Raw genomic sequence first — 27747 nt, 5'->3', positions numbered from 1 at the left:
CTTTTCTAACAACAACAGAGATTCTCTGATCACAAAGTACGCGCGTCTAATGTGGCCTCGAATAGCAAATGAAGTGGGTGGCAATTCATTGATGGGTTTGCGGCTCAGTCGATAAAGTTCATAGCGTAAAGCATCAAAAGTTTCTACTTTAGTTGATCTCGCCCACACTTTCGTTAAATACTTTTCTGCATTCTTTATGTCTTCAGCTGAGAGACTGCTTGTTTCAGCAAAATGAAGAAGATAATTTGTTGGTTGTGCATTCAGTGCTGCATTTTTTGTACCCACTTTACTTACAATGTCATTGCCAGTGAGAATGTGAGCTTTGAGGACAACGCTACTCATTTCGTCTCCAAGTGTATCATATAAGTGGTGAATAGGAATGAAACGACGCTTTTCTCCCACCCCAAACATCACCCACAATTGCTTCAACCCTTTACTACTTAAGGTTGCAAAATATCTTAGTAACAAAACAACCACATCAGTATCATTGGACATCACAACAACTCGCTGTGCGCCGCGTTCAACTGCCCAGTACGTGTGAGGCACAATTCTTTGGTCGGCTTCTTCAATCTTTGATGTGAGCATTTCAATGTTAGTCACGTTTCCTTTTAAGCATACTGTAGCAGGAAGGACACTGTCGTTTATTACCATTCCGCTTGTAACAAGAATTAAGTCTGTTGAAGGTTTTTCAAGTATCACTTTTTTTGCTAATGCTTGCAGTTTTATTTTATTTTGAACGGCATTCCAGAATTTTTCAATTTGGATTGGTATATGAGTTTGAGATTGAATGCAAGCGAGATGAATAGATCCGGTAGTGCATGATCGACGTACTCTCTCACTTTCTTTAAGTGAATTGTCACAATAGCTGTCAAAAATAAAGTGTATTTCTTTGGCTGGGCACATTTTAGTCGTTCGTTCAATAACTGCATTTATTGCTTCTCCAAAGTTCTTAAATACTGACATTTTCAACATTCTTATCTGCGACATGAAATCAACAACTACAGTAGTTCGTCCCGGAAATTCTGGATGAAATGAGGTACTCTTATCGATTTTTTTCTCCAAATGTAACACTAGCTCATGCTTTGTAGGTCTCGAAGGTGCGTTGCCTTCAAACAACTGACTTGAATTTACGATATCATGAGAGAGTATTTCTTCCATTGTCAAACCTCTTTCTTTTGCAATATCGATTTTCTTCTGAATTTGTGCAAAATCTCTTGATTTGATGATGGCAGGTGTCACAGTTGTGTTGTTTGTGATAAGAGTTTCGAAGGTGGGGACACAGACTTTTTCAATTCTATCCGTCAGTTTCCTTTCCTTGGTAATGAAGCGCTCTTTCCTAAATTTCTCATAGTTACGTCTTCCATCTCTTAATACACCTAAAATTTTCTCCCTCACATCCTCAGGAACAATTTGTTTTGTCACAATGTTGTGTAAAATAGGAGAACCATCCAATTTGAATGGATTACCTTCTGCTATTATGAACTGAAACAAACGTGTGACATTAGAGTGAAACGACTGGCTTTGCTTCCCTGTTAATTCATGATGAACTGTTTCAGTATGACTCATTATCTCTGCACTTGTAAGGTTGTTCCAAACATTGACAATGGCGAGAACTTCGTGATAGATCAGCTGCCATTCAGTGACGTACTGAGTTTTACGCGTTTGTCCAATGATTCCTCTCGTACTTTTTTGAGCTCGTTGAATTGTTTGTTCCAGTTTCATGTCTGGGGCCACTGCGTGGAATGGTGCCGGCTTTTCTGAAACTACAAACTGACCATCCAAGAACTTTTCATACAGGTAAGGACAATCTATTTCAAGGCGCTTCATTAGTTCCAAGTACCATGATCCATAACGTAAATAATTCAGGCAATTGAATTGCTGAAATATAGGGATTAATGACCCAACGGTCTCAACATGTAAATTCCAGTCTCCTTCACGATCAGATGTTACAAGGTTTTTGACGAGTCCTACAATGTTGAGGAAATTGTTAAGGTAACTGCAAAGTTCTGATTTCTCGATACATTCGTTTACAAATCTCAAATAGGAGTCTCTTAGTTGTTGACTTGAAACTAACAGTTGAGTGTGGAGTAATTTACATTTTTCTTTTTCTTTATTTTGCAAGGCCAGTCGAAACTGATTTACTTCTTTTAGCAAATTGTTGTATGCTTCCTTTTCGTTATTGCCCCAGAAAGCATCCCAAATCATTTTCTCGAGTACTTCAGAGACAATTAACATTCCTTGAAACGCCCGAACATAATGTTTTCCATTTAGTACACTTTTAACTGAATTGACTCCAAAGATCTCTGTTTCAACCAGAGCATCATCGAAACCACTACCAAGGAGGTACCTCCCAGCACACCGTAGAGCCACTTTTGTGCAATGAAACATTCCAAGCATTGGCAATATGCCATGAAATTCCTCTGGGTTGCTGAGAACTATGTCCACAACTGTACAGAACACTCCTTCGTCGCAGAAGACTGGAAGGTTGGGTTGCCTCAATTGTTGCCTTACAGATTCAAAGTTTTTAAGGGCAGTACACACAGTAGCGTAATCAGTAACTGGGGAAGGAATAACTGGTAGAAACCCAACTTGTTTAATTGGTACAACCTTGGATGAAATTAAAGAGTGTATACTGCTCCACGTTGGTGATACAGGCTGAGTGTCGCCTAAAAACGCACCACATCGAGTAAGAGAAATAACAAACTCAGTTTTTAGAGCACTTGTGGATGCCTCATCAGATGAATGAATGCCAACATCCTCAGCAACTTTAAAGTTGTTCGGAAGAGCAGGTTTGATTGTACTCTTTCTTCGATTTAGTATTTTTTGACACGGTAACTCACACTGAAGTTTACAAGTTCTCTTCATCAGTGCAGTTTGTGAAATATTTTTCTTTCTGTGGATCTCTTCTGATGTCTTATGTTGGAAAAGAACCATCGCAGTATGATGGCTTCCAAACGTACCTGAGAGCGATGACTTGTCCTCAAAATCGAAGTTGTCAAGAGCTCCTATTGTGAAGTCTCTTAAGTTAAAATGACTTGGTATTGGTGTGTCAGCAATTTCGCAGGCTTTTACAGCGTACGCAGAAAGTAAATTTCTGTTTCTTATTAAATCTGAGTAGCTAATGGAAACACCAACCCGATTTAAGGTAGTTATTAACGTTTTACTTTTGCATCGATCATAAATTGTATGCGCCATCATCATATGAAATGGTGTTTTCTTCATACCATGCCATACCTGATAATACATTATTTGGAATAGAGAGAACAGTTGCAAAGATTTGCGTTCTAGTGCATTAGCATCAGAAATGACATCATCTTCCAGTTCATTATTATTATCATTATCAATGTTTGCGATACCACTGTCTCCTGCCGCTTGCATGAGTAGATGTGTTTTGCTAATATTGAATAGGGATGAAAAGAATGATAACACAACATCAGGCATCGTCGTCGTCTTCCAAGATTCTAGAAGGTCTGTGGAATCACAAAATTTGTCAGTTAATTTAAAATCTACTTCCTTAATAGCATTACGTAAAAGTATCCCTGCAGTCTTTACAGCATTGTGAGATCTGATTGTTTGGGCTAAAACTTCTGAATTCAGATCAGAAGAAAATACAAGCAAAGGTTCGTTCCGATTTTTTGATGGACAAAACTTGATTTTGTCCTCATATTCCCTAACCAAAAATATCTTCACTTCATTGTTATAAATTGGAATAGTGTCATCGAAGTTGTTCATCAGCTCCCTAATTTCAGAAAGCGTGAAGCCATAACCCTTACTGAGCAAAGGGTCAATAATCTGTTTTGCTTGTTTGAATAACTGGAATTTCTGTAACAATTTTGTATTTTTTGGTTCTTTAACATTTGACAGGCGGTCATATTTTCTAAGATAAGCTTTCATGCAATTTCCGTGGGCGAGTACATCGGCTGCAAACAACTTGTGCTCACTATCTAAATCTGCGATACGATCTAATACTTCATCTTGAAAGAAATTTGCAGCTGCCAGAAACTTGTGGGCTCTATTCTCTTCACATACACGAAACTTCTTCTTTACTCCACGCACTCCACCTATTGTAGCCGTAATGTTTCCGCAGATAATGCATGGAAGGATATCTTGGAATTCTTTCTGGTTAGGACCAGGGCGGAAAGTGGTTGATGACCGACGACGTCGTGTAGTCGTATTGTTTCCTTTCGTTCTCGTGCATTCTTCAGATGTTCCTGTTGCCTCGCGATTTGATGAAATTTGCTGTTTCTTTGCCACTACTGCATCCAAAGTTTTCTTCAAAGTGTATTTTTTGTAGCATTCGTTGTCTACATGATAAAAAAAATTGTCGGTATCTTGAAGAAGTTTGATTCGTTTTCTCACGTCATCATCCATTATTTCTGCTGCTTCTCTCACACGTTTACAACCATTTACTGTTGAAGATATAGCTGCTTTCTTACTGCTTCTTTGGCATATTATACATTTTCTTCTATCAAAGTCCATTGAAACTGTTGCACTTAGCAGTAAGCCCTTAGTAGTATTTTCAGCCATTCTGTTGTAGTCCACAGTTAAACACAGTTAGTTGTCAGATTCTGAAAAGAGTAAAAAGAAGTTGCAAGTTAAAAACAAAAATCTTAAATCGAATCTTGACAATAATTGTTAAATGTAACCTCAAACACAATAGAGATTTTGTATAAAAAGGAGTAGAATTGTTATATTATGTTATGGATTGAGATAGATGTTGATTCAAGTAATACGCCTAGTGAATTCTACCTAACTATCTGTTTATATTCAATATCATGTATTTAAATATAAAAAATCTATTGAAAAAATAAGTTGTTTAACTATTTAAGTTTTGTGGCTACACTCAGAGGCGTACGCAGGGAGTGGTTCTTGGGATCCGGACCCCCTAAATCCCAACTTTTCTGTAAATTTTACATAATTTTAGGGGCAACTTTACAAATTTTAATACAATTTGTCCTCATATTGAACTTGAAACCTCCGAAAAGCTTTGGACCTCCTCCGAAATAAATTCCTGCGTACGCCCCAGGCCATATTATACCCAAGACTTCAATATATCGCAAATGTAAGGTAATATTTGAATTCTCTGACCCCGAAAACCCATGATTCGACACCAAGATGACTTTCCTAGGTGACTTAATTCCTTAGTTATGTATGCTGATTGCTTATTTGGCGGCCATATTGGAAAATGGCGTCTGTGAAGATAAGCGACCATAATTGAGATGTCTACCCAAGAAAAAGTAGACAACGATAGGTCGAAGAACACGATGCAACAATAAAACTCCGTGCACCCAAAAATTTTTACGGGCATGTACTGTGGATCCCGGACTACTATGCTAATTCCCTAACCTGTCCTGTCATAAGTTCACACAAAGAGTAACAGCCAGCTATCGAAAATTAAGCTGGTACATTAAAAACAGATCAGTTAAAAAACAATTCTCAGTAAGCTAAAAACAAATTTAATGATAATATGAGTAAGACTACGCCAGCTACTTCATATTTTCGATATGAGCAAACTAGGAAAAATATAACAAATATTTTGAGGGTTAAAATGGTCAAATGAAAACTAAAGCAAATTTGGATAATTCTATTTTTTTTTTTTTTTTTTTTATTTACTAAAATTGCCTTGTACTTATTACAGTAGACATTGAATTGCGTGTAGATATTTAATACTCAATCAAACAAGATACACGTGTCAGTTTTGGTCCAGTAGTTCTATGCTAGACACATTATATCCTGAAAAAATATTTAAATCTGTTGCAAAGATATGGTTTCTGAAGCATACTGTAATTGCTCGATATTTTTAGTATCATAATCTATATACTGCGAGACCTTTTCCTAATAATATATTTCTCCTTCTCTTTCTAACTAACTAACTAACTAACTCTATGGCCTATGGAACCCGGAGGTTCAGTGCCGCGTTCACAAAAGCTCTCCATTGACTTCTATCCTTAGCTAATTGCATCCAGTTTCTACTTTGTATTCCTATCTCTGCGAGATCCATCTTAATATTATCCTCCCATCTGCGCCTAGGTCTTCCTAATGGTCGTTTTCCTATGGGTCTACCAGTCAAGACTTTGAAAGCGTTTCTACTTTCTTCCATTCTAGCTACATGACCTGCCCACCTAAGCCTCCTAGACTTGACGACCCTAACAATGTTGGGCAAACCGTATAAACTATGTAGTTCCTCGTTATGAAGCTTCCGCCATTCTCCATTCTCGTTCCTCTTGGGTCCGAATATTCTTCTCAGGATCCTGTTCTCAAATACTTTCAGTCTATGTTCTTCCCTCAGAGTAAGCGACCATGTTTCGCAACCATACAGAACAACAGGCATGATTATCGTTTTATATATTTTAAGCTTCAAATTCCTCGACAGAATTCGCGACGACAAGAGATTTTGAACCGAATAGTAACACGAATTATCCTTCTCTTTCACATTTTCTTATTTCATGTATTTTAGAAATGTTTAGAAAATGACAAATGTCGGCATGTCAAATTATATGGAAGATCGTTTAGGTTTATAAGAACGAATTTGGCACCCGTATCAGCTTAAGAAATACCAAGGCACTACCAGCAGCTATGCTCGATGTGTAAGTCATATCTGTTAGCTATCGTCCTGCATCTTGATTTTCACTGATGGAGACTGCATTGAAGCACAGATTGATAAAGTCTGTATCATTTCTCTTGACAAACTTTCTAAAGACTGGCGAGTGTATGTGGCTGTCGACTGCCCAATGCTTGTTTCAACGCCAGGAAACAAACAAACAAAATCTATAAGGAATGCATCAGGGGTATTCGCACAAATATCTGTAAAAGATATTGCGTGAATTCCCATTTCACGTGTCATCCGCTCCATGCATACTACTGCTGACTTCACCGTATGATTGAACGCCTTGTCCTGGTGAATGACAACGCGAGATGTGTCGCTGCTATATAGGGATAGAATATCACGACGGTATAGGGCTCCTAAATGTTCGTGTGGTAATAAGCTACATTAATTTTAACATTTTCATGCAGTAACTACCAACGTGAAAACCTTTCCACATATTCCTGTACCCATTCAGAATTATCTTTGGAATCACAAGAAAGATGGGCCTTTTATTTTTATTTAATTTATTTTTTTTTTAAATCACAATTCCAACAGATATACCCATGCCTTTTTCAGTCACTACAAACGTCCATTTATTCACTAAAAGATCGCGTTCGCAAAGCTTTCGACTGTTTGTCTCCCTCTCCATCAAATATGAGGGACGGGGACAATATGGATTCGAGTTTATGATTCTTTGCCAGATGTAAATCTTGCACAATTATGCGATTTACGGTCGCGGTGAAACGCTGCACTGCCCTTGCTATTGTTCTTTTGAGACGGTGGGTTCTTACGTTGCACCAAGTAGCTCACTTTTGATATCAAGCAAAAACAGATGTGCTCGTTTTGTTGTGATTTCGAAAACGTTTAGTGAAACACTATTTACTTATTTGGTTATAAACAAAAACAATGTCAGAAAGGACCCAAATACAGCTCTCTCAAAAGATCGTAGTTTTCAGAACCATATGACTACTCTCACACACAAAAGTCGTCCTCCGTGCAGGTCAATACACAGCACTTTTTAACTATCTGCAATAACTTCTCGGGCATCTTCACAAGCGCTTATACCTAGCGATCGAATTTGTTACTAAGAGCCTGAAACGACCTTAATAAATGGTAATAATATTATGCCAAAAAATACTAATAGATCTAAAGTACATGCATGCATGTATAGTTATAACTAATACATATAAAAACTATTCTTATATGATAGATTTAGCAGTGTAACAATACTTACAACATATGTAGATTAACTGGAGGACTTTCCACAAATTTTTTTCCGAGATGCTTCTTAACGTACTCCGTCGTAGCAAACACCAACTGATTTTGAAAGAGTGAAAACGTAAAATTTATTTAAATAATTATATACATGTAGTGCGTCCAATATATATATCTATATATCTATCTATCTATCTATCTATCTATCTATATATATATATATATATATATATATATATATATATATATATATATAAAAGGCTCTTATCTATTACAAAAAATTCATAAAGGCGAAAATGAGTACTATATACGTTCACTGTAAATCAGTAAACTCTGACTCAATTAAATACAGAAAGGTGGAAATTTTCAAATTTTAGAGAAAAATATAATAGATACAATTTTAAAATAAAAAGTGCTTCAAAAGTCGATTTTTGGATCTGTGATTTAAATTTGGAAGTAATTAATTGTATTCTATCTAATTTTTATTCATGTTAGCGGGATTTCGAACGGCTGAAAAAGAAAGCTGTTTTCTGCGTCAGGGATATGTTTATTATTCTAGTTTTGATGCAATGTTAGGTCATACCAACATAATGTTTTGTAAGATTTCACACGATTTAGGCACGAAATCTCGCAGCCAGGATTTCATGAGGTACAATCTTGCCTGGTCGAAACTTCACGGAATGAAATCTCGCCGTCCAAAATCTTGCAAGACAAAATCCGCGATTTTTTGAGTGTAAAATGTTTAAAATATCGCTCATGTATATCTATTAATACTAACATACAGTGAAAGCTCCATTAACGGATACCTCCATAATACAGACATATTTTTTCTCCCAGCAAAAAAAATATATATTTTTACGGTACAAAAGCCTCTAATTCATGGATACTTTCCTATACTGACACGAAACGTCTTCTCTCCCCCTTCCTAAATAATTCATAATGAACAGGAGCTATTCTCAATCCAAACGTATTTAGCACAGAAAACAGTTTTTGCAACTTCAAAGATAAAAAATCCCTTCCCTACAAAATGTCTTTGTCATAAAACAATTACCTGGTGAATCACCATACAGGACAATTCCAAGCTGAACTCGAAATTATTCTTTTCTCTGTTGTCCACAACAAATTTTTAGTATGCAATAATAATGTTGGATATTCTTACTGTGTTTCATTTAGTTCACTCACGTCAGTAGTGAATTAAGCTATTTTTATAGAAGGATTACATGAACTTGAGAGCAGGTTTTCTTCCAGCATATTTTATCTGCGGGTGGGGGCTAAATCAAATTGTGAAGAGCTGCATTGGAAAGTTATTTTCATATATACTGAAATACTTTGAATACTGCAGATTGAACAAAATGAGTTTAGCTCTGATATGTTTTTTATTGTTATGTGTATTTACGAATTTGTAATACATGGTGTAGAAAAAAAAAAAAAAAAAAGAGTACGAATTGTTTCAAAAATTCTTCAAAAGTGCTCAGAAGAGGGGTAAAAGTAAATTGGAAAAGATACTATCAGTTTATATAGACGAAATAGTGCAAGTTTAAGTCTTATATAATGTTTTCATCATTCAGTGGAATACCGGACGTATTGGCTCTTACATATTGGTTATTGCTACTGAAGCTATGCCTTAGAATGTGAACAGCCTAACATATTCACATTTAGTTTGCAAAATATCCTGATGAAGGGCATTCCTATATTATGTTGGAAATATTGAAGAGAAGTTGAGTTCAATTGATCGTCTCTGCAGAAACACATAAAAGGTTAGTACTATGCAAATTTTGAAATGTATTCTATATGTTCAATAGGTTCTTATAATATTCAAACTTTATTTATACATATCATTTGCGTAAAATGAAATCTGTCACTTGTCACAGAATCTACTATTTTTTTAGTTATTGCAAGGAACATGGAGATGAGTTAATTTAAATAAATTTATGTATTACCTTTTCTTCCTTGAGAGCCTTCAGTAGCATCATTTTCTCAAAATCTGTCAAAACTTCGTCCCAATTAATGGATGCTGACCCACTCTTACCTGGTACCAGATCTATAGTCTGTAATGAAAGGGTAGTATATTATTAACATAGTTTCACAATTACTGTTTGTGATAGTCCTGTTCACACTGAGATAAAACAATCGGTTGGCCCTAATTAACGCAATAGGTTAGCCCTAAGTGTTCGATGCTTTCTAAACGTACTGGAGAAATTTTAGTAATCTTTTCGGTTCTCATCCCGAATGAATGGAAAATCTTAACTTATTCCTCCTCGTGAAAGAAAGGGGGCAACGTCTTAGGCGGCCAAAGTAGGTGAAAACTCCAAAGATAAGGAGTCAGCCTTCTGTTTTAAATTTAATTAAACATACTTTAACTAAGCAAAAATGCAGTAATGTATAGACATTTTTAGAGTTAATTCACAACGTAACACATACTACACAATTTAATTTTAAAAAACAGAAAACAATGAAGTGGCTATAATAGCTCATTAATGCTACTGAAAAAAAAAATAAAAAAATAGAAATAAATAAAATTCCTGATCATAGTTTGACTGATTTAACAAAAATTGTAATTCGTAGTCTTAGAAATGGCTAGTTGTGGCCCAAAATGAATTTTTACTACTACTGACAGGTCCAGAAGTTGAGAAGTTTTCGTTAAAACACTTCCCGCTAACCTCTCCATCTTGATGTAAATATTCAATATTTTACAACCCTTTGCAGGTGAAAAGCTACATGAGTACTAGCGAAAGTTTTGCGATATTTAGCGCAGTGTTGCCAAACTGCGGACTTCTCTTTTCCCTCTCGCTCCTTCTCCATCTAGCGTTATTGCAAATGAACTCACAGCATGGCAAAAATGTTATTCCAATAAAATTTAGAGTATACCCTGTATTTGCTAGGAATATAAAAAGAACTAAATTAATTATATTTTAATTTATTCCACTAGAAGTGCAAAAACTCATCGTCTGTTCCGCCCTGCTATCAATCTCGTCTATAACAGTTTGTATTTTGTCCATAGGGATGGGCGCGATGGTCACTCAGAGATAATTGCATCAAATTAGGTGTAGGAGTAAATAATGGGAATAGAAAAGAACGTGTGGAAGCATTCATTTCGCAGGCGTTCGGAATCAGAAATAATGAGCCCTACAGTTCTGAAGACGTATGGCCTGTCAATCAGATATTGACGGGACGGAGCATTTGCTCGCTGTTGCGACCAATGCAGAGGAAGTTAAATAAAATAGAATGAAAACAGAAAAGATGAACTCAACAGAAAATGCGTTAATGTCCACTCTTAGTCCCACCAGGCGAAAGCTGAGAAACTAAATCCATCAACTGCTTTGCCCTTGCCATTACCAATTTGGTATGCATCACTAGTTAGCTTAATGAATTATATTAAAAATTGAAGAAAATATGTACAGAAATTAATCATGGGCGTCGCCAGAAGTGTTCCAGGGAAGGGGTCGAAATGAAGCTGCTGTATTTCTTCACACTATAAGATGCTGACAGTACGCAAGTATTAAATGTTTCAACCCACCAATATTAACTGATTTCATTTGTACGGGTGTTTGATATTTACAATGAGGCGCTCACTAAAATTAAAGTATTGTGTGTTTGTGATGCGAATATAAATATATATTTCGGGATTAGTGATGTTTAAAATGGTAACGACTGTGGACGGCCATAACAAAAATAACCGTTTGAATACATACAAGACTCTTCATTAACCCAACTATGTTAACGCAAAGGGTAAAAGAAATATTTGAATTTGGTCTATTCACCACTAGAAAGCAGCAAAATGCATTGGTTAGAAACAGCCTCGTAACAACTGCGTTCAAGACTCCAAATATAACTCACGCATGTTTCACAAACACTCACTTTAATAGTGTGAACACAAAATGAACATAAGCGTTTCACTTATGTTGCCTATCACACATGAGACACACATGCCATGTTCGTAAAGTTAGCTTCTAAATTGGTCTCAACAAGATTGAAAATGCCGTAGTTAACTTTAATATACCGCACAGTGAGTTACATACTGTTTGTTTGATAATGAAACAGTTGTTAATAGAATCATTAAAAAATACAACAGGCACACATAGTACCAGGAACTGTATTCAAAAAATAAATACGCCAAAAAAAAAAAAAAAAAAAAAAAAACACCTTCAGTATGAAACAGATGAGATTGCTTTTTTAAAAAAAAAATCAATTCCTCTTTACAAAGATAAGCTGAGTAATGGCAAAGGCAGTTGAGACTTAGTATTCCGGCATTCACCTGGTGGAACTGATGGCGGACATTGGCGCAATTTCGTTGAGCTCATCTTTTCTGTTTTCATTCTACATTATTTATTATTATTATTATTATTATTATTATTATTATTATTATTATTATTATTATTATTATTATTATTATTATTATTATTATTTTGCATTGATAGCAATAGCGAGCAAAGCTCCGCCCCATCTATATCAGATTGACAGCCCATAACTCTTTAGAACTGTGGGACCCATTATTTGTGATTCCGAACGCCTGGGACACGAATACTTCCACATGTTCTTTTCTATTCCTATTACCTACTCCTACACCAAATTTGGTGCAATTATCTCTGAGTGACACGCGCCCTTCCCTCGTGAGCCTGAGTCTTAACTTTAGTAACACGTTCCAAATTTTGTTAATCACTATTTCAGAAAATCTTTTGTAATTTTTCTACATGTTATGCAAAGGATCATTCCCAATCTTCTTGCTACGTAATTAGTTTCCTCGTGTTGTAGAGAGATATCCCTCCCTAAGGACTTGTTTCAACACAGATGCACAACACAAATGAAATGAACTGTAGTCTCCGTTTTCGCATTTTTGAAAATTAAGTTTTTGCTTTTTTTCCTCTGATGCGAATTTCTTTCTTACATTTTCCAAATTATAAACTGTAAAACTAATTCTTGGAATTACTTTTAAAAATCTGAGAGAAAAAAACATGATCATTTTTAACACATTTCCTAAGCTCACGAAAACACTGCAGTCTCAAAACATTCGAGTTTGTTTATAGTGTAATAAATCATGGTATTATTGGGATACCTACAAGCTTCAGTTCATATGTTGAATAGAAGAGAAGGAAAAGAGGGAAAATAGATAATGAAATAAACAACCATGTAACGCGAAGCAAGAAACAACAACAACAACAACAAAAATAGCATTGGCAATACCGAATGAAGAAATGTTTGTTTTAAAAATGTTTTGCAAAAGAAACAGAATCATATTACCTCTTTTCTTTAAACTACATGTATTATACACATGGAAATGTTTGTAAAAACAAACAAAAAAGCTAAATATGCATATAGGGACTCTGGTGCTAGGTGCTAGATAGTACACCTCTGGTGAATGGGATACCTGCTTCGATTCCCTCAAGCACAGTGGTGGGGTATTGGGAGAAGGAATTGTGTGGGGAGTTTCTCGGGGTTTTCTATTTATCCACTTTCTTAATTCCACCATTGTGTTTATTATCAGCATTACCGTCTTCTTTATCCTCGAAGCGTTTAAGTGTGAAATGTTAAGCTTATAAAATCGCATCTAGCAGTAGAAAAAGCCCAAGTACTGTTAGTAAGTTATTTTTTAATTATCATTGATAGGTTACAGGTTCGGCACTCTATAAGAAGAAAATACTGAACAAAAGCTTGAATCGAAACCTAGAAGCAGTTACAAGCGAGATAAGATATTCTAAAGATTTTCTCAACTGTTTTATATAGAGACATTTAGAACTGAATCATAACAATTAGTTGATGTAGAAATATGCGATTGGCATGTATGTGGTTATAATTTATTTATCTACTTGCTAAGGCCAACCAATATAGTAAAACAATATTTATAGATAGCGTGTCTGGTATTGACAACATTTGCAATAGTTTGAAAAGTCAGTACATTCAAGACGTGTTTTCTTAATTAAGTACCATTTTGAAATTCGGTCGTTGCAGCGCTGCGGTCGGCATCCCGTGTATGCGCACTATTTACCTACATCTGCCACAAACACTATTATGGAAACATTCGAACATGTTTACGTTTATTTGTGAGTACCTAAAATGCCTCTGCCGACTGTGAAATATGCGCTATGATTCGTTTTCTTAGTGCTATAGGCGTGAAAGCGGCTCAAATTCATCACCAGATTAGTGAAGTGCATGGAGAAAACATTATGAGCGATGGATGGTACGGAAATGGATTAAAGCTTCTAAAGACGCCTGCACGAATGTTCATGATGAGGAACGAAGTGAGCGACCTTCTGTCATCACTGAAGACTTGGTACAGGCTTGGTAGAAAAGTAGATTCAGGTACAGGCTTTCATGTAATAATAAAAATGTTATGAAAAATATACGTTTATTTATTTATTTATTTATTTATTTATTTCAAAGCTGTACTTACTTTAAAAAAAATGCGTACCGCAAATTTACAACATCGCGCGACTACAACTGAATGAAGCAGGAATCCTGCTTAACGCCATGTAACTTAAGAGTTGTAGTATCGCCTGGAATATCCTTCCCTCCTTTTCCTTCTAAATATCCTCCATTACATCCCCCAGAATGCAGCTTCTTTTCAAACAATGTCCTAAGCAGATATTTTTCTCATTTCAACAAATATTCTGTTATCTATATTATAATTGGTCTCTCTCATCTATATTATAATTAGTCTCTCTTCTATGTTTTAAAATACTTCATTCTCCGTTTAGTTCATTCTTCAGAAAACCGAAAATAATGATTTATAAAAGATAATACTTACTATATTAGTAACGAACTATAAAATATTAAGTACAATAATTTAATGTATTAGTAAAATTTAAGTTGAATTTCCGGGCACGCAACAACGAGACTACAAATATAGTTACACAATTCACAAGTAAAAATTTATAAAACTGTTACAGTACCTATATAAATAAAATATTTTCTTATAATAATAATAATAATAATAATAATAATAATAATAATAATAATAATAATAATAATAATAATAATAATAATAATAATAATAATAATAATAATAATATCTAAAGATCTAGTGACGAAAATCTCTAAAAGGAAACTTTTCAAAGTTATTTCCATCTAAAAACAGAGTCAAGTTTAATATTTGAAAAGACATAGAATATGCTAGACACCTTTGGACACCCTTTTATTTTAATCTGAGGGGAGAATATGAAATTTGTTACTGGCAGATAGTAGTCAGGGGGTCCGCAATTTGTAAGGTGTATACGATCATGCCCGCCACCTTAAATGCAAGTTCGAAATTTCAAATTGGTTCATGTCGCATTTATCAAGCAACACCGGCGCGAGTTAGGAATCCAAAAGTGTTATTGTTTCTTTTGCAATACATTATTGAAATTACATACATTATTGTCCATACATTATTGAAATATGACAAAATTAAGCAATACATGCACACTATTTCCTTCAATTTCCGAGATACTAGGAATTTTTCAAAATTTACCGAAATATCTTACGTCAATTCGTTGTAATAACAAATTATTGAGAGCATTGCTTCTTGAAATTTAATGAGGCAATGAGTGATATTCTTCATCATAGATGCAATTATTTTCTAATGAATTAACTTATTTCGAATATATATCGAAATAAGCAAAATATATGGCGGCAACAATAACACTTAGTATTTCGAATATGATATATTGATAGGAAGAAGCAAAACAGCAACATGAAAAGGCGTTTATATCAAATTCGCACACTTACATTTCACTTTTATTTATGTATTTATTTATTTTTATTTATAGACGCTTATAGTTTCTAAACAATAAAAACAAGTCGCTGGATTAAGGAACATAAAACTTATGCAATCTTGTATCTTTCTTATCCAAACAATTACCTTTGATACAAGTTAAATTTGTAAAATCTTAATGGAGTGTAAAAACATAGTACATCGAATTCTTATGTTTTGGATGTGTGCTAATTTAATACAACACTTCTAGCTACGTATCCAACTTTTACAGAACCCGTGTGTCTAGGGTATGCATCTCTGTAAATTTACCTGCTGCTTACTGATATGCACTACCATTACACTGTTATTTCTTTAAGAAACACGAAAGAGTTCCGCCATTCTTAGTACGTTGTTCAAAGAATGGCAAGGAAACTAGAAACAAAGAAGTATTTCGCTGATATGCAGTTATAACAATTTAGATTAAAAATATGTATTAACAAGTACTTCCAGCCCTCCCCGTTAGTCTCATGGCTGATACTTATGCCTTTGATGAACCATTAATTTAACAGTTGATGCACGTGGTCCTCGGTTCGATTCCCGGCGGGAAAGCATTAAAAATTTGAACAATTATATTTGTTTAAATTCCAGCTTAAACTGTAGATCCATATGCCTTATAACCTCGATGTTGAAACGGGACTCTAAACTTCAACAAACAAACAAATAAACAAATGAGAATTTTGAAACGGAAATGCATAATCATAATGGTCAAAGACATTCTACTCTTTGAATGTCTCGATAGTAAAAAGTATCTATTAAGGAACACTTCTGAAGCTGGAATAGCGTATACTTACCACTGAGTAATCACCGATAGTCAGTGGAATTTGATTCCGAACGTCTCGTCGAATAGATTTGAAAGAAGGATACGTAACTGCTAGAAAATACAGGGCAGTCCACATTGCATCACTCAAGGTAGAAATTTCCGGTTTACTAGGAATGTCCTGGAAAGCAATTAGAAGTTTTCAATAATCACGTAGATACACATAATACAAAGATCTTAATATAAATTTAATATGAATATTTTATAACGAAAGGTAATATTTTTACATTATAAACAAATCATGGGAATAGGTAATTAATGGGATGCTTCTAACATACAGTCAGATCCAACTCTCTTACCTTTAAAGCCGCTGCCGAGTATGGCTTATTTATTTATTTATTCACAGAGTTTCACACAGTATTAAACCAATTGACTGAAACTGAACATCATAACAATAACAAATGAAATAAAATGAAAACAATAAAAAATAATGATCCAAAAGATAAATACAAACAAAGAAGATTCACCTCTAAATTTACAATGTTCTCTTTAGCTGTGTTCTAAAGTTTTGTTCAGAAGTAAAAATATTACATCCTGTTAGCAATGTATTGCAATCATGCGCTAGTCTATAAAACAACGAGCGTTTTACAATTGATAATCTAGGTATCTCGTAAGTTAGCAAATTAAGAGAACGAGTTCGCCGGAGAGCAACTCGAAAGTTAATCTGGGATAGTAAAAATTTGCAATCAATTTTACATCGATAATCTTATACAGATAAAGTAGGTCTGCAGCTCGGCATCGTTTGTCTGGAGTACATAAGTTCATTAAAGACATTATTTCATTTCTCGTGTGGTCACGTAACTCGGGAATTCTAAATCTAACTATGGCTATAAAGAAATTTAAGACCGAACCAATCCGTGATAGGTTAGTAGGTACTACCTATTCCATACAGGTGAACAATTTTCAATGATCGGGGAAATATAAGCCTTACAAAACATTCTAAGGGCAGGGAGACTTTGTATTTTGGGAAATCTATAAAGTAGACCAAGTAGTTTTATAACTTTGGATGAGATCGATGAGATCCGTAAAGGAGAATTTTCATCAAAGACAATACCTAGATCCGTTTTGGGATGACACACGTTTAATAGGTATATTGTTGACATTGTAAGTCTGAAGAAGCACATTCCTTTTTAAAGAGATAGGAAGGATAGAACATTTGTTGGGGTTTAAACTTTAAAGCTAAATTCCAGGCAGTGCACCAGTTACCTAGCATATCTATGTCAGCTTACAGTAAAGAAACACCATCTACAGAGTTAATGACTCTAGAGCTTACAGTCATCAGCAAAAAACGGTATTTTATGAGGAGAACGAAAAGATGCTAGGTAAATCGTCCATATACAATAAGAACAAAAGTGGATCCAGCATGCTCCCCTGAAGGACTCCGGATAAGACGGGGCTGTACCGAGATAGGAATCTAGGAAGAGTAACGCGTTGTTCTCTCCCTGAGAGAAAAAAATGAAATGAAATGAAATTCTTAAGTTTTACGTCCCACGGTAATGCCGGGTAGGCTAAAGGAGACAGTGATAATGAGAAATGAATGAAGTGGTGGAATGAAGAAAGCGGGAGGAAACGGAAGAACCCCGAGAAAACCCACGAGCACGGTGTTTGTCCACCACAAAATCCACATGGCGCGAGCTGGAATCGAACCAGGGACCCCAAACACCGGAGGTGAACGCTCTACCACTGAGCCACCGCGCCCCCACTCCCTGAGAGATAACAATCTAGGGAAGAGATGATCTATCCCTGAATATTATATATATTGGAGAGTTTGTAAAGAAGCAACTTGGTGTTTATGGCGTCAAAGGCCTTTGAAATGTCAAAGCAAACAACTTCAAACTGGTACTTAGCCATAATTGCTTGTGCCGCATGGGTGACTAACACTGACAAGTTAGTTAGACATGAACGTCCAGGTAGGAAACCATGCTGAGAGTTGCTTAAAAAAGGTTTGACAAAGCCGTACAATCTGTCTTTAACTATTTTTTTTTCGCAGAGAATAAACAAAGAAGAAAGAAGAGAAATAGGTCTGTAGGATGAAACTTGTTTTCTATCTCTGGCCTTGAAAAGAGATATAATATTGGCAGCCTTCCACAAGTTGGGAAAGATACCTTCCGAGAAACATCTATTGACTAATAACAACAGAGGGTGGGCAATTGAGTGCGCTGTGTTACAAAGAAAAACTGTGCGTGTGTTCGGGACCGGAAGAACATCGAGAAGATAGTGAAGAAATAAATGATTTCACTTCATCAGGAGAGGTGGTAATTGTAGTCAGCGAGTGCAAACCCACAGGTTGGATCCTAGGCAAAGAGGGAGGAGTCCCATGCTTAGAAAAGCTATTGCAAAAATACCCATTGAAAGAAACAGATCTGTATTTTCCCCCAAAACTATTTGAGTTGTATTCGACTTCTAGCGGGATACCGAGATTTTGTTTCCGGAAATTTATGAGCATCCACAAGCTAGTCGGTTGAGAGGTGAATTGACTTGATAGGTTCCACATAATTCTTATATTTCATACAGAGGAGGTATTTCGAATGCCGAATATTGGAGAAAGACCTATACCTTTGTTCACTCGAAAATTTCTTACCAGCAACCAAGCTTTTTGTTTATTTTGAAGCACAAAATGTGCTTCTGCATCAAACCACGGAGGGAAATGACGCGATAGTTTCCGTATACGCAGGACAAAGCCATTAACAACTGCAGAAATAATGTCCGTAAATAGTGAGACAGCATCATTATTACCTTCATTCAGTACACGCTAAGGAATTAATTCAAGGGCACGATTAATACTGTTTCATGGTGCCTTCTTCCATAACCATATTAGACTCAAAGATGTTATTTTTTTGATGACGGCCTAAGCAAGGGAATATCGACGCCCAGAGATTTATGATCAGATGAAAACGATTTCTACGTGAAGTGAGAGGAGACTACATAATCAAGCATGTTCTCACCACGAGTAGGAAATAAGTTAAATTGACTGACTCTTAAACCTTGAATAAACATATTTAAAAACCAGTGGTCACTAGGGCATTTACCTACACCTGACAGGGTCAGTCTAAGTTATTGATAAATTAAAATCACCAAAAAGAACTATATCGTTATCACTGAGGGCTGCAAGCATAGAATCCCTACAATTTTCGAGCACGGGAATAAGAGAGTTTCTGTGCGGTCTACAATAATAGCTAATCAAAAGTGTACCTTTTGCAAGCTTAACTTCGACCCATATTATTTCACAGTTAGTAGCCAGATCATTGCAATAAATTACACTGCCATTTGTTATTCATACAAATCATAATGCCACCACCACGACTTTCTATCATTCCAATAGATGTTAAAATATGAGACTATGGATAGTTCACTGTTGTCAACACTTTCATTTAGCCGCCTATCAGTAAAACTCAGGCAGTCGTAATTCGCTAGTTGAACTATATCCATTACACGGTCAGCCAATTTATTTTTGACGCTTTGTAAAGTCTGATAATACAAAGAGAATACAGGATCACTTGCTGAAGACCAAAGTGTAAAACAGTAAAAGTCCCACGTAACTGATTAAAATGCAGATAAGTTTGCAACAAACTGGCTAAATAAGGTACCAAAATATTGGCAATCTTATGGAAACTCTTATGGCAATCTTATAAAATGAGGCTTTGTTATCAGCGCAAGCGTCCAAGTGGCACAAGACGCTCGAGAAAAGATCAATCCGTATGACGAGATCCAATAAAAAATATATTGGTTGCTTGATCATTTTATTTTTTCATATTTTCTACACTATAATCATATATATTAGCAGCACAAGATTGATTTAAGAATTCTAATACCAGCTCGTTTGAGAGTTTTGGCCATTTTTGAGCAGTGCGTCTCAATTAGTGAATTTCCAGACGGTAACGTAAACTTCTATATTTTAGGACTGGGTTATTCAAAAATATTGCAACAAACATAATTTTCTTCAGCATTTTCTCTTTTTTAATTTGTCTCTTAGCGTGAAATCTTAATTGAACCCTAATAGATAAAAATTACTCCTTAAGTTTAATATCGAAATTTAACAAATTCTGTTTTCTTTTATTTTGTTTGTAAAGTTTCAACTTTGATATTTGACTGTAAACAAAGTTACCAATTTTCAAAAATTGCACGGAAAACGAATATTCACGCTACTCCCAATTATTTGTTTCTGAACTAAATATTTTACTATTACATCACAGGTCGACTTCCTTCGCTGTTATGAAGAGTGACAATACCGTTGAAATTGGTATTTTCACTCGCACGGAGTCTACTTTGAAGAATAATGTGTATTTTCAATATAATGTTTCTTCCAGAACCAGTCTTATTACTATTTGTACAAAGCCGTACATGTTTAAATATTTCAATCGATGTTACTACTTGATAAATTCATAGAGCAATACTAATTGTTCCAAGTTAATCTGCGACGTTGCCACACAGTGAAATTTTGATTCCTCATAGTGGCTGAAGGATGCCCCAGAGAGTTTATTTATCAATATATAGCATTAGCGTCTTATTTTGAACTGAAGAATAGCGCTCTGTTGTCCGTGGGCGCCATTTTTAGAACACCCAATATATATATATATATATATATATATATTAGATGTTTTAAAAATGGCGCCCACGGATCACAGAGCACTACTCTGTAGATCAAATTAAAGCAAAAAATATATATAATTGTATACTTTTCTGATGGTCGTCTGAATATGCGATTTTCACTATGTAGCAACATCGTATTGCACATAAAAGAAAGATCATACAATTGATCTACCATTCCATCAAATAGTTACATCGATTTTTCCAGATGGCAGTTAAAGCAGATAGATGTTGATAAGCACCATTTATTAGCGTCGGTACAAAAATAAACACAATTCATTTGCTAACAAGAGCAAATACTTATCAGTTACGCCAGTTACTAGTTACTTAAAAAGTTAAGCCAAATAATTTTACAAAAATACCTATTCCAGCTAAATCAGTGAAATCTTATTGGTTTGCAATGAATCGAAAATAAATGATTGTTTAAAAAAGAGAATGGCTCAGATCAAAAGACTTACTAAATTCAAATAATAAATTCTGCTTCATTACTTTAGACATTTTTATCCCACCGCAATCTAATGAGATCTCAAAATCTACGTCTATACATAAATTTTTATTGTTCTTACTAAGAAAGGCATAATTACATGATGTAGATATTTTAAATGAATACATTAATTATACAATTAGATCGTAGGAGAAAATAATAAAATGTAAGAGACAGTGAGGTTTGAACCAGGTACAAGTGATCTCTAAAATTTACAAAATAAATGTCAAAGAAACACGCTTATCACGCTCGATTACCAAACAAACTGCAAAGTCAACTATTGTTACCGTTCTACACAATCCATACAACTATATTCAGCTTTTATATTCTTTACTGTCCTTCGTAAACAAATTTGTTTAGACAGCAAAGATTAAATAATAATTTCCAAAGATAATTTAAACGTATTTTAAGTAGTAACAGAATATTTAAGATTCCAAATTTTGAAGTGGTGGAATGTTTGTTGGTGTAGTTGAAACATACTTTAAAATTTCGAAAAATAAATTAATATAATGTTATTTAGATAACTTTACGTTAACTTGCTTCTAAATATAATTCCCATGAATTACGAGCTCATGCTGTAACAACAGGTAACATTTATTATGGCGTACTTTCTGTGGAAGAATAACGTGTAATTTGTATTCGTAAATGTAGGAAACGGACACCATAGTTTCAACTTGTATTTATTTATTTATAGTTTTAAGAGAACTGAAGAGTAACGTTCTTGATCACTACTTAAGTAGCATAATGTAAGTTTTACGAGCTATCATCTACTTTATGATATTATTTTGTTTCCTTTTTTAAAATAATACCATAATCAATAATATGCCTGCAAACTGATATGCCTTAAAAAGATTATTGATGCGAAAAACATGCACCAACTGTACAATAATTATATATATTCCCTTTCGGGTCTGGACGAGACTTGCGGTGTTGGTCTAGTAGGGAGTAGGTGAAAAGAGACGGTGGGTATAAGTATGCACAATGATGCTTTGGAAACTACAGTAGCTACTCATATCATGATTTAAAAGCACTAACTTCTCTACTAAAGCCGGAAGTGTTAGAAATCTACTTCACTTCCGGTTTCAGTATTAATTGAGAAAATATATAACGGCATATAAACAAACTCCTTCACGCGATACACGATCTCTGTTACTTATTTTTACGTATAGTCTATTTCACTATGGTCTTTTGCAGTTTGTCTTACAAGGAGAAAGCAAACTTTGGTAAATGAACTTCGGAGCCAGTTTTTGTAATGTGATAGTGCACATTTAAAGTGTTCATATCACAAACTGGGAGAGCGCAATGGCCTAATATAGCAGAGAAAAAGCATCTTAAAGTTTTCGACTCGACGCATATTTCGTACTTGCGCAAATTTATCAAGTGACGGCATGGCAGAATCAGTAGTATCTGTGGCTCACGTGCAAAGGTACTGGTTTCGATTCCCGCTGGAGTCAACTGTTTCCATATATATATATATATATATATATATAGGGTGTTTCTAAACAACACCGACAACGTTTGGGAGATGTTTAGTGACACCAAGATAAGACAAAAAAATAGACTAACCTGGGTGCATAAATGCTTCCTTTCGGAGTTATAGGCTGCCGAAAACATGAAAAATGAACTTTTAAGATCTATGGCTTCAAAACTATGGAACCTATCGTAGTTGGGTCAAGACTTCACTTAGGAACCAATATGTGCCCTATCCAAAAATACATGTTTCAGTATCCTAAGGTACTCACACAACAATTTTTATAGAGACAGTTTAGCTACGGGCATATAATCTGAAGCACTCATCAACTACTTCTATAAAAATTATTGCGGAAGTACCTCAGGATTCTGAAACTTGGTATGTGGATAGGGCATTATTAGTTCCTAAGTGAAGTTTTGACCCGACTACGGTAGGTCCGATACTTTTTTAGTTATGGACCTTTGAAGTTCACTTTTTTTTTTTTTTTTTTTTTTTTTTTTTTTTTTTTTTTTTTTTCATGTTTTCGGCAGTCTATAACTCCGAAAGGAAACATTTGTGCACCCAAGTTGGTCTATACTTTTTGTCTTACCTTGGTGTTAGGAATCATCTCCCAAACGTTGTCTGTGTTTTGAAACATCCTGTATATACTCTGCTACTGTATAGCGTGTATGTTTCACATATAGCACATAAATAAATAAATAACCCATTCCAACAGAATAAAAAACGATCAACAGCGTCATATTGACAACGAACCAACATTCTTTTTAAAATCTCAAAAATTCGTTTTACTCGATTTTCTTGAAAACTATGTATGATAATTTACCTTCAAGCTGTAATTTTGTTCAGCTTTATGTGATATATCGATTGATATATGTCTTATTATATAAATATATATGATATATGTCTTACGAAGACTTTTAGGAAACTTGTATATGAACCAACAAGTAAGTGTTAGAATAGACGAGGAAATGACAGAACGAAGTGCAACTGGAAGGGAAGTTCGACAGGGATGCTGTCACTCGCCTACATTATTTAATATCTATCTAGAAGAGAGTGAAAATGAGCCTACAAAATGAACACGGCATTTCATTAAAAGGTACAGTGAATAGGTGTATACGGCTTGCCAGATGATAATGGCGATTATTGCAGTATCTGAAGAGAAAATCAATAAGACGTTAGAAAACTTGAGGAAGAACTGTGAAGAATATGGGATGAAAATAAATGTTAGAAAGACAAAAGCCATGGTAATTGGAACGAAGGGGTCGGCGTCTAATATAGAAGTAGGAGGGGAGAAAATAGGACAGATAACTAGTTTTCGATACCTGGGTAGTGTTATTAGTAATGATATTAAGTGTGAATGTGAAACAAAACCAAGGACAGGAGTGGCGAAAGAAGCCTTTCGAAGGAAGAAAGTACTATTTTGTGGGACCTTGAATAAAAAGTTGAGAAAAAGACTCATAAAGTGCTTTGTATGGGGTATTGTACTGTATGGGCCAGAAACATGGACATTACGCAAAAATGATGAAAAACGACTTGAAGCTTTGGAAATAATGTGGAAGAGAGTGGAAAGAAATAGCTGGGTTGAGCGAAAAACGAATGAGAGGGTGTTAGAAATGGTGAGGGAGAAAAGAACAACTTTAGAAATTACTAAGAAAAGGAAGAGAAACTGACCTGCAATAATGGCAGGATACCTATGATGATGATGATGATGTGATGACTTACTATTGGACAATATAATATTTTAAAAAAATAATAATAATAAAATTTAAGAGTTAATTAAAATATTGGACTACAAATTATAAACCATACTATATACTATCATCTTCTAGTCTCGCAATGAAAACCTTGATGAGGTAATACGTACATATACATCATTAGAATATTATTATATTAGTATTAATTATTAGTAATAGTATTTATTACTAATGTTAAATAATGAAAGGAATTTGTTGTAACTAAATTGAAACATTATTCTGAAAGTTAAAGAAATTCCTTGAATAAATAAATTACCTGTGTTGTTCCAGTTCCAGGGCCTCGCAGAAGAAAATTCCATTGATCATCTGTAATTATTTCAGCTTGTTTAAATATGTCCACGCAGAGCATCAAACTGAAAACTATTTTATGTCTTTCGAATAAACCTCGTGAAACGTTTGTGTAGATTGACAAAGTTATTTCTCTCAATAATATTTCTAGACGTGTGTCTAGATCATTTGATTTTTCACTTGTTTCAATAACCAAGTTAAAAATCTGTTAAAGAAATTAAGAAGATGATAACTTTAAGTAAAAGCTTTCAATCTAAGCAACGAAAGCAAAAGTATTTCTTAATAATATATAACTAAAGTAAATGTAAAATATTCCACCTATTTTATGTATGAAAGGAACATTGTACTCGAATTGCATTTCTGCAAATTCCTAAAACTGTAAAACAAGCAGATTGTGATCTACATTAAATACATAATTTACGTTATACGTATAAAACTTATTTTTCCAAAATTATAGGCTACATATTGTTCTGGTAGACAAAATACAAAACCATCAGCAACATCATTTTTCGTATAAATAACTCCAAGTTGAGAGTTTGACGTTCAGTACAGACTACAGAGGTTTATTTGTTTCTATAGGAGCTGATATAAGTCATATATATATATATATATAAAACTAGAGTTCTGTTAATTAAGATGTTTTGGTTAATATCTCTAAAACACGAAGCAAGTCAAAGCGTGGTCCGTGCCCTCTTCGCCTTAAAATCAAAGGAATGATACTCAGTAGAATTCGAGAATTGGCACAAAAATGGCCTAATATCGTAGAACATGGCGTATAATGACGAAAATTGATATTAATATTATACAACACTAAAAGTTATTCAAATTCGTGTTCTCTCCGAATGTATAATATATATAATCTCCATAGCTATTTATTGATAAGTTTCTCATTTTCATATATTACATACCTGAGTAAAATATTTGAGAGAATACTGATACATGGGATCAATCTCGGCTAGCTGTGCAACAACAAAAAACAAGACGGAACCACGTGTGGCCACAATTCTGTATTTCTCTCGTGCCAGAGATATCTTTTCTTCCGTCGCTTCAGTCTCTTTCAATCGATGGCCAATCACAGCAGATGTTTCCTATTAAGAAAGCAATAAACCAATAATTAATTTACAGAAAAATCATGTATATAAGCGCCCCAGGGGAAGATAATGGTAAGCCCCACTTCTGGCGAAATTAAGTTATTAGGTGGAATGGGTTGGGATTATATCATAGAATATTATGTACGTAGTTTAAGGTTAATGTAAAGGGACAAGGTTTGGCGATAGATGTCACTACAGTCTTCCTATCTCTCCCATGTATTTTTTACCTTTTATGAAAATTTACAATTTCTTTTATAAATTTCAACCTAGAGACTTCAAATGTTTAGAGAAGGACAAACATCAGCTTCATCGTTAAAGATTTGGATATCCATTTCAACAATCAAGCCATTTCAACAATGAAGAAAATTCTAAATAAAAAATCGGCACGGTTTGTTCCCTTTAACAGGTTATGAAGTTTCTTCTCTAAAAATTTGAAGTCTCTAGGTTGAAATTTATAAAAGAAATTGTAAATTTTCATAAAAGGTAAAAATTACATGGGAGAGATAGTAAGACTGTAGTGACATCTATCGGCAAAACTTGTCCCTTTAAACCAACCTTAAGCTCGGAAGATACTGCAGATGGCAGGAGTAGCTTTTTGGTATTTTCCATTGCATAGGAATGTTGAAATTTCTTTCCAGTTTACTCGAAAGTTAAAAAAAAAAAAAAAAAAAAAAAATTGTCTATCATTATCTTTCCCCAAGCCATTCAGATTATATATATATATATATATATATATATATATATTCTCAACCTTATTACTCAATGTCGTGCCTAACTCGGGATAAAGTTGCATTATGACACGAGTAAGTTGCTTCCGTCTATTATCTGAAATAAACGGGAAATCTTAAACTTAACATACAAACTAAAGCGGGGAAAATTCTAATGACAACTCAGGTGTTTAACTGTGACAATTCATGTATTCAGACTTTTCAATCATCGTCAAGTGTAAAATGTGTGTGAATGTAGAGAGGATATGTCAAAAGTGTGTTAGATCACAATCTTATTGATTCTGGCTATTTCCTCACTGATAACATTTTTAGACAGGAACACATACCTGTGGCGTTGTTGACTTTCCTTTGAAGATGCGCAGCTCATCCTTCTCTGTACTGTAACCTGGATGGAATCTTGTAGTCCTAACAATCGCCGGACGTCGAACTCCGTACTGCCATAATAACGATGATTAACTACTTGTTAACTTCTCCGAAGACTGAGTAAATTAATCTGAGATTCCCGTAGACTTATTCGGGTCTCATTGAATTCGCAACTGCTCAACTCTCCGTCAACGACTCTCTAACACTTCCCTTTGACTCTTTCCTTCTGACTCCCTCTTTGATTCCCTCAAAAATCGTCTTTTTATTCTTCTTCCTTGGTTGGGGAAACTGCTACATTATCTGATGACATCTTTCTGTGTTTACTGTCTCATTGCCGAAACTTGTGTTTCTACAATGTCATCAAGTGATCGAAATTTCCAGACACCTACATCTGCAAATCTGACCGTTTTGACATATCCAAAATTGTGTTTCTGTTAACAAACATTTTACAAAACATTTGACATTGCACTTTCTTAATTATTGTACTCGTTAGCATAACATTACTTAATTTTGCTAATGTCTGTTTTTATTGCTATTACGTCGATGTAAACAAACAACGCGTATGACATAATTTTGTAATGTCTTAATCTTTCTCAATGTTAATTTAGAAATGGCGAGATATGATTGGTGTCAATGT

General features: G+C 34.7%; 1 protein-coding gene across 1 annotated transcript in view; it reads right to left on the bottom strand.

The window, feature by feature from the left end:
* Positions 1-27747, bottom strand: part of Dhc16F (Dynein heavy chain at 16F) — a 418273-nt gene that overhangs the window by 56135 nt on the left and 334391 nt on the right. Inside the window, exons 57-61 of the mRNA XM_081735970.1 lie at positions 25837-26016; positions 24897-25133; positions 16319-16465; positions 9742-9849; positions 7821-7903 (exon numbers count right to left, since the gene is read on the bottom strand). Coding sequence (XP_081592096.1) covers positions 7821-7903; positions 9742-9849; positions 16319-16465; positions 24897-25133; positions 25837-26016 — 755 coding nt within the window. The remainder of the gene's footprint in view (positions 1-7820; positions 7904-9741; positions 9850-16318; positions 16466-24896; positions 25134-25836; positions 26017-27747) is intronic.

Source organism: Thermobia domestica, chromosome 13, assembly GCF_964235325.1.
Source record: "Thermobia domestica chromosome 13, izTheDome1.hap1.1, whole genome shotgun sequence".
Taxonomy (NCBI): Eukaryota; Metazoa; Arthropoda; class Insecta; order Zygentoma; family Lepismatidae; genus Thermobia; species Thermobia domestica.
This window is presented reverse-complemented; position numbering and strand designations above follow the sequence as displayed.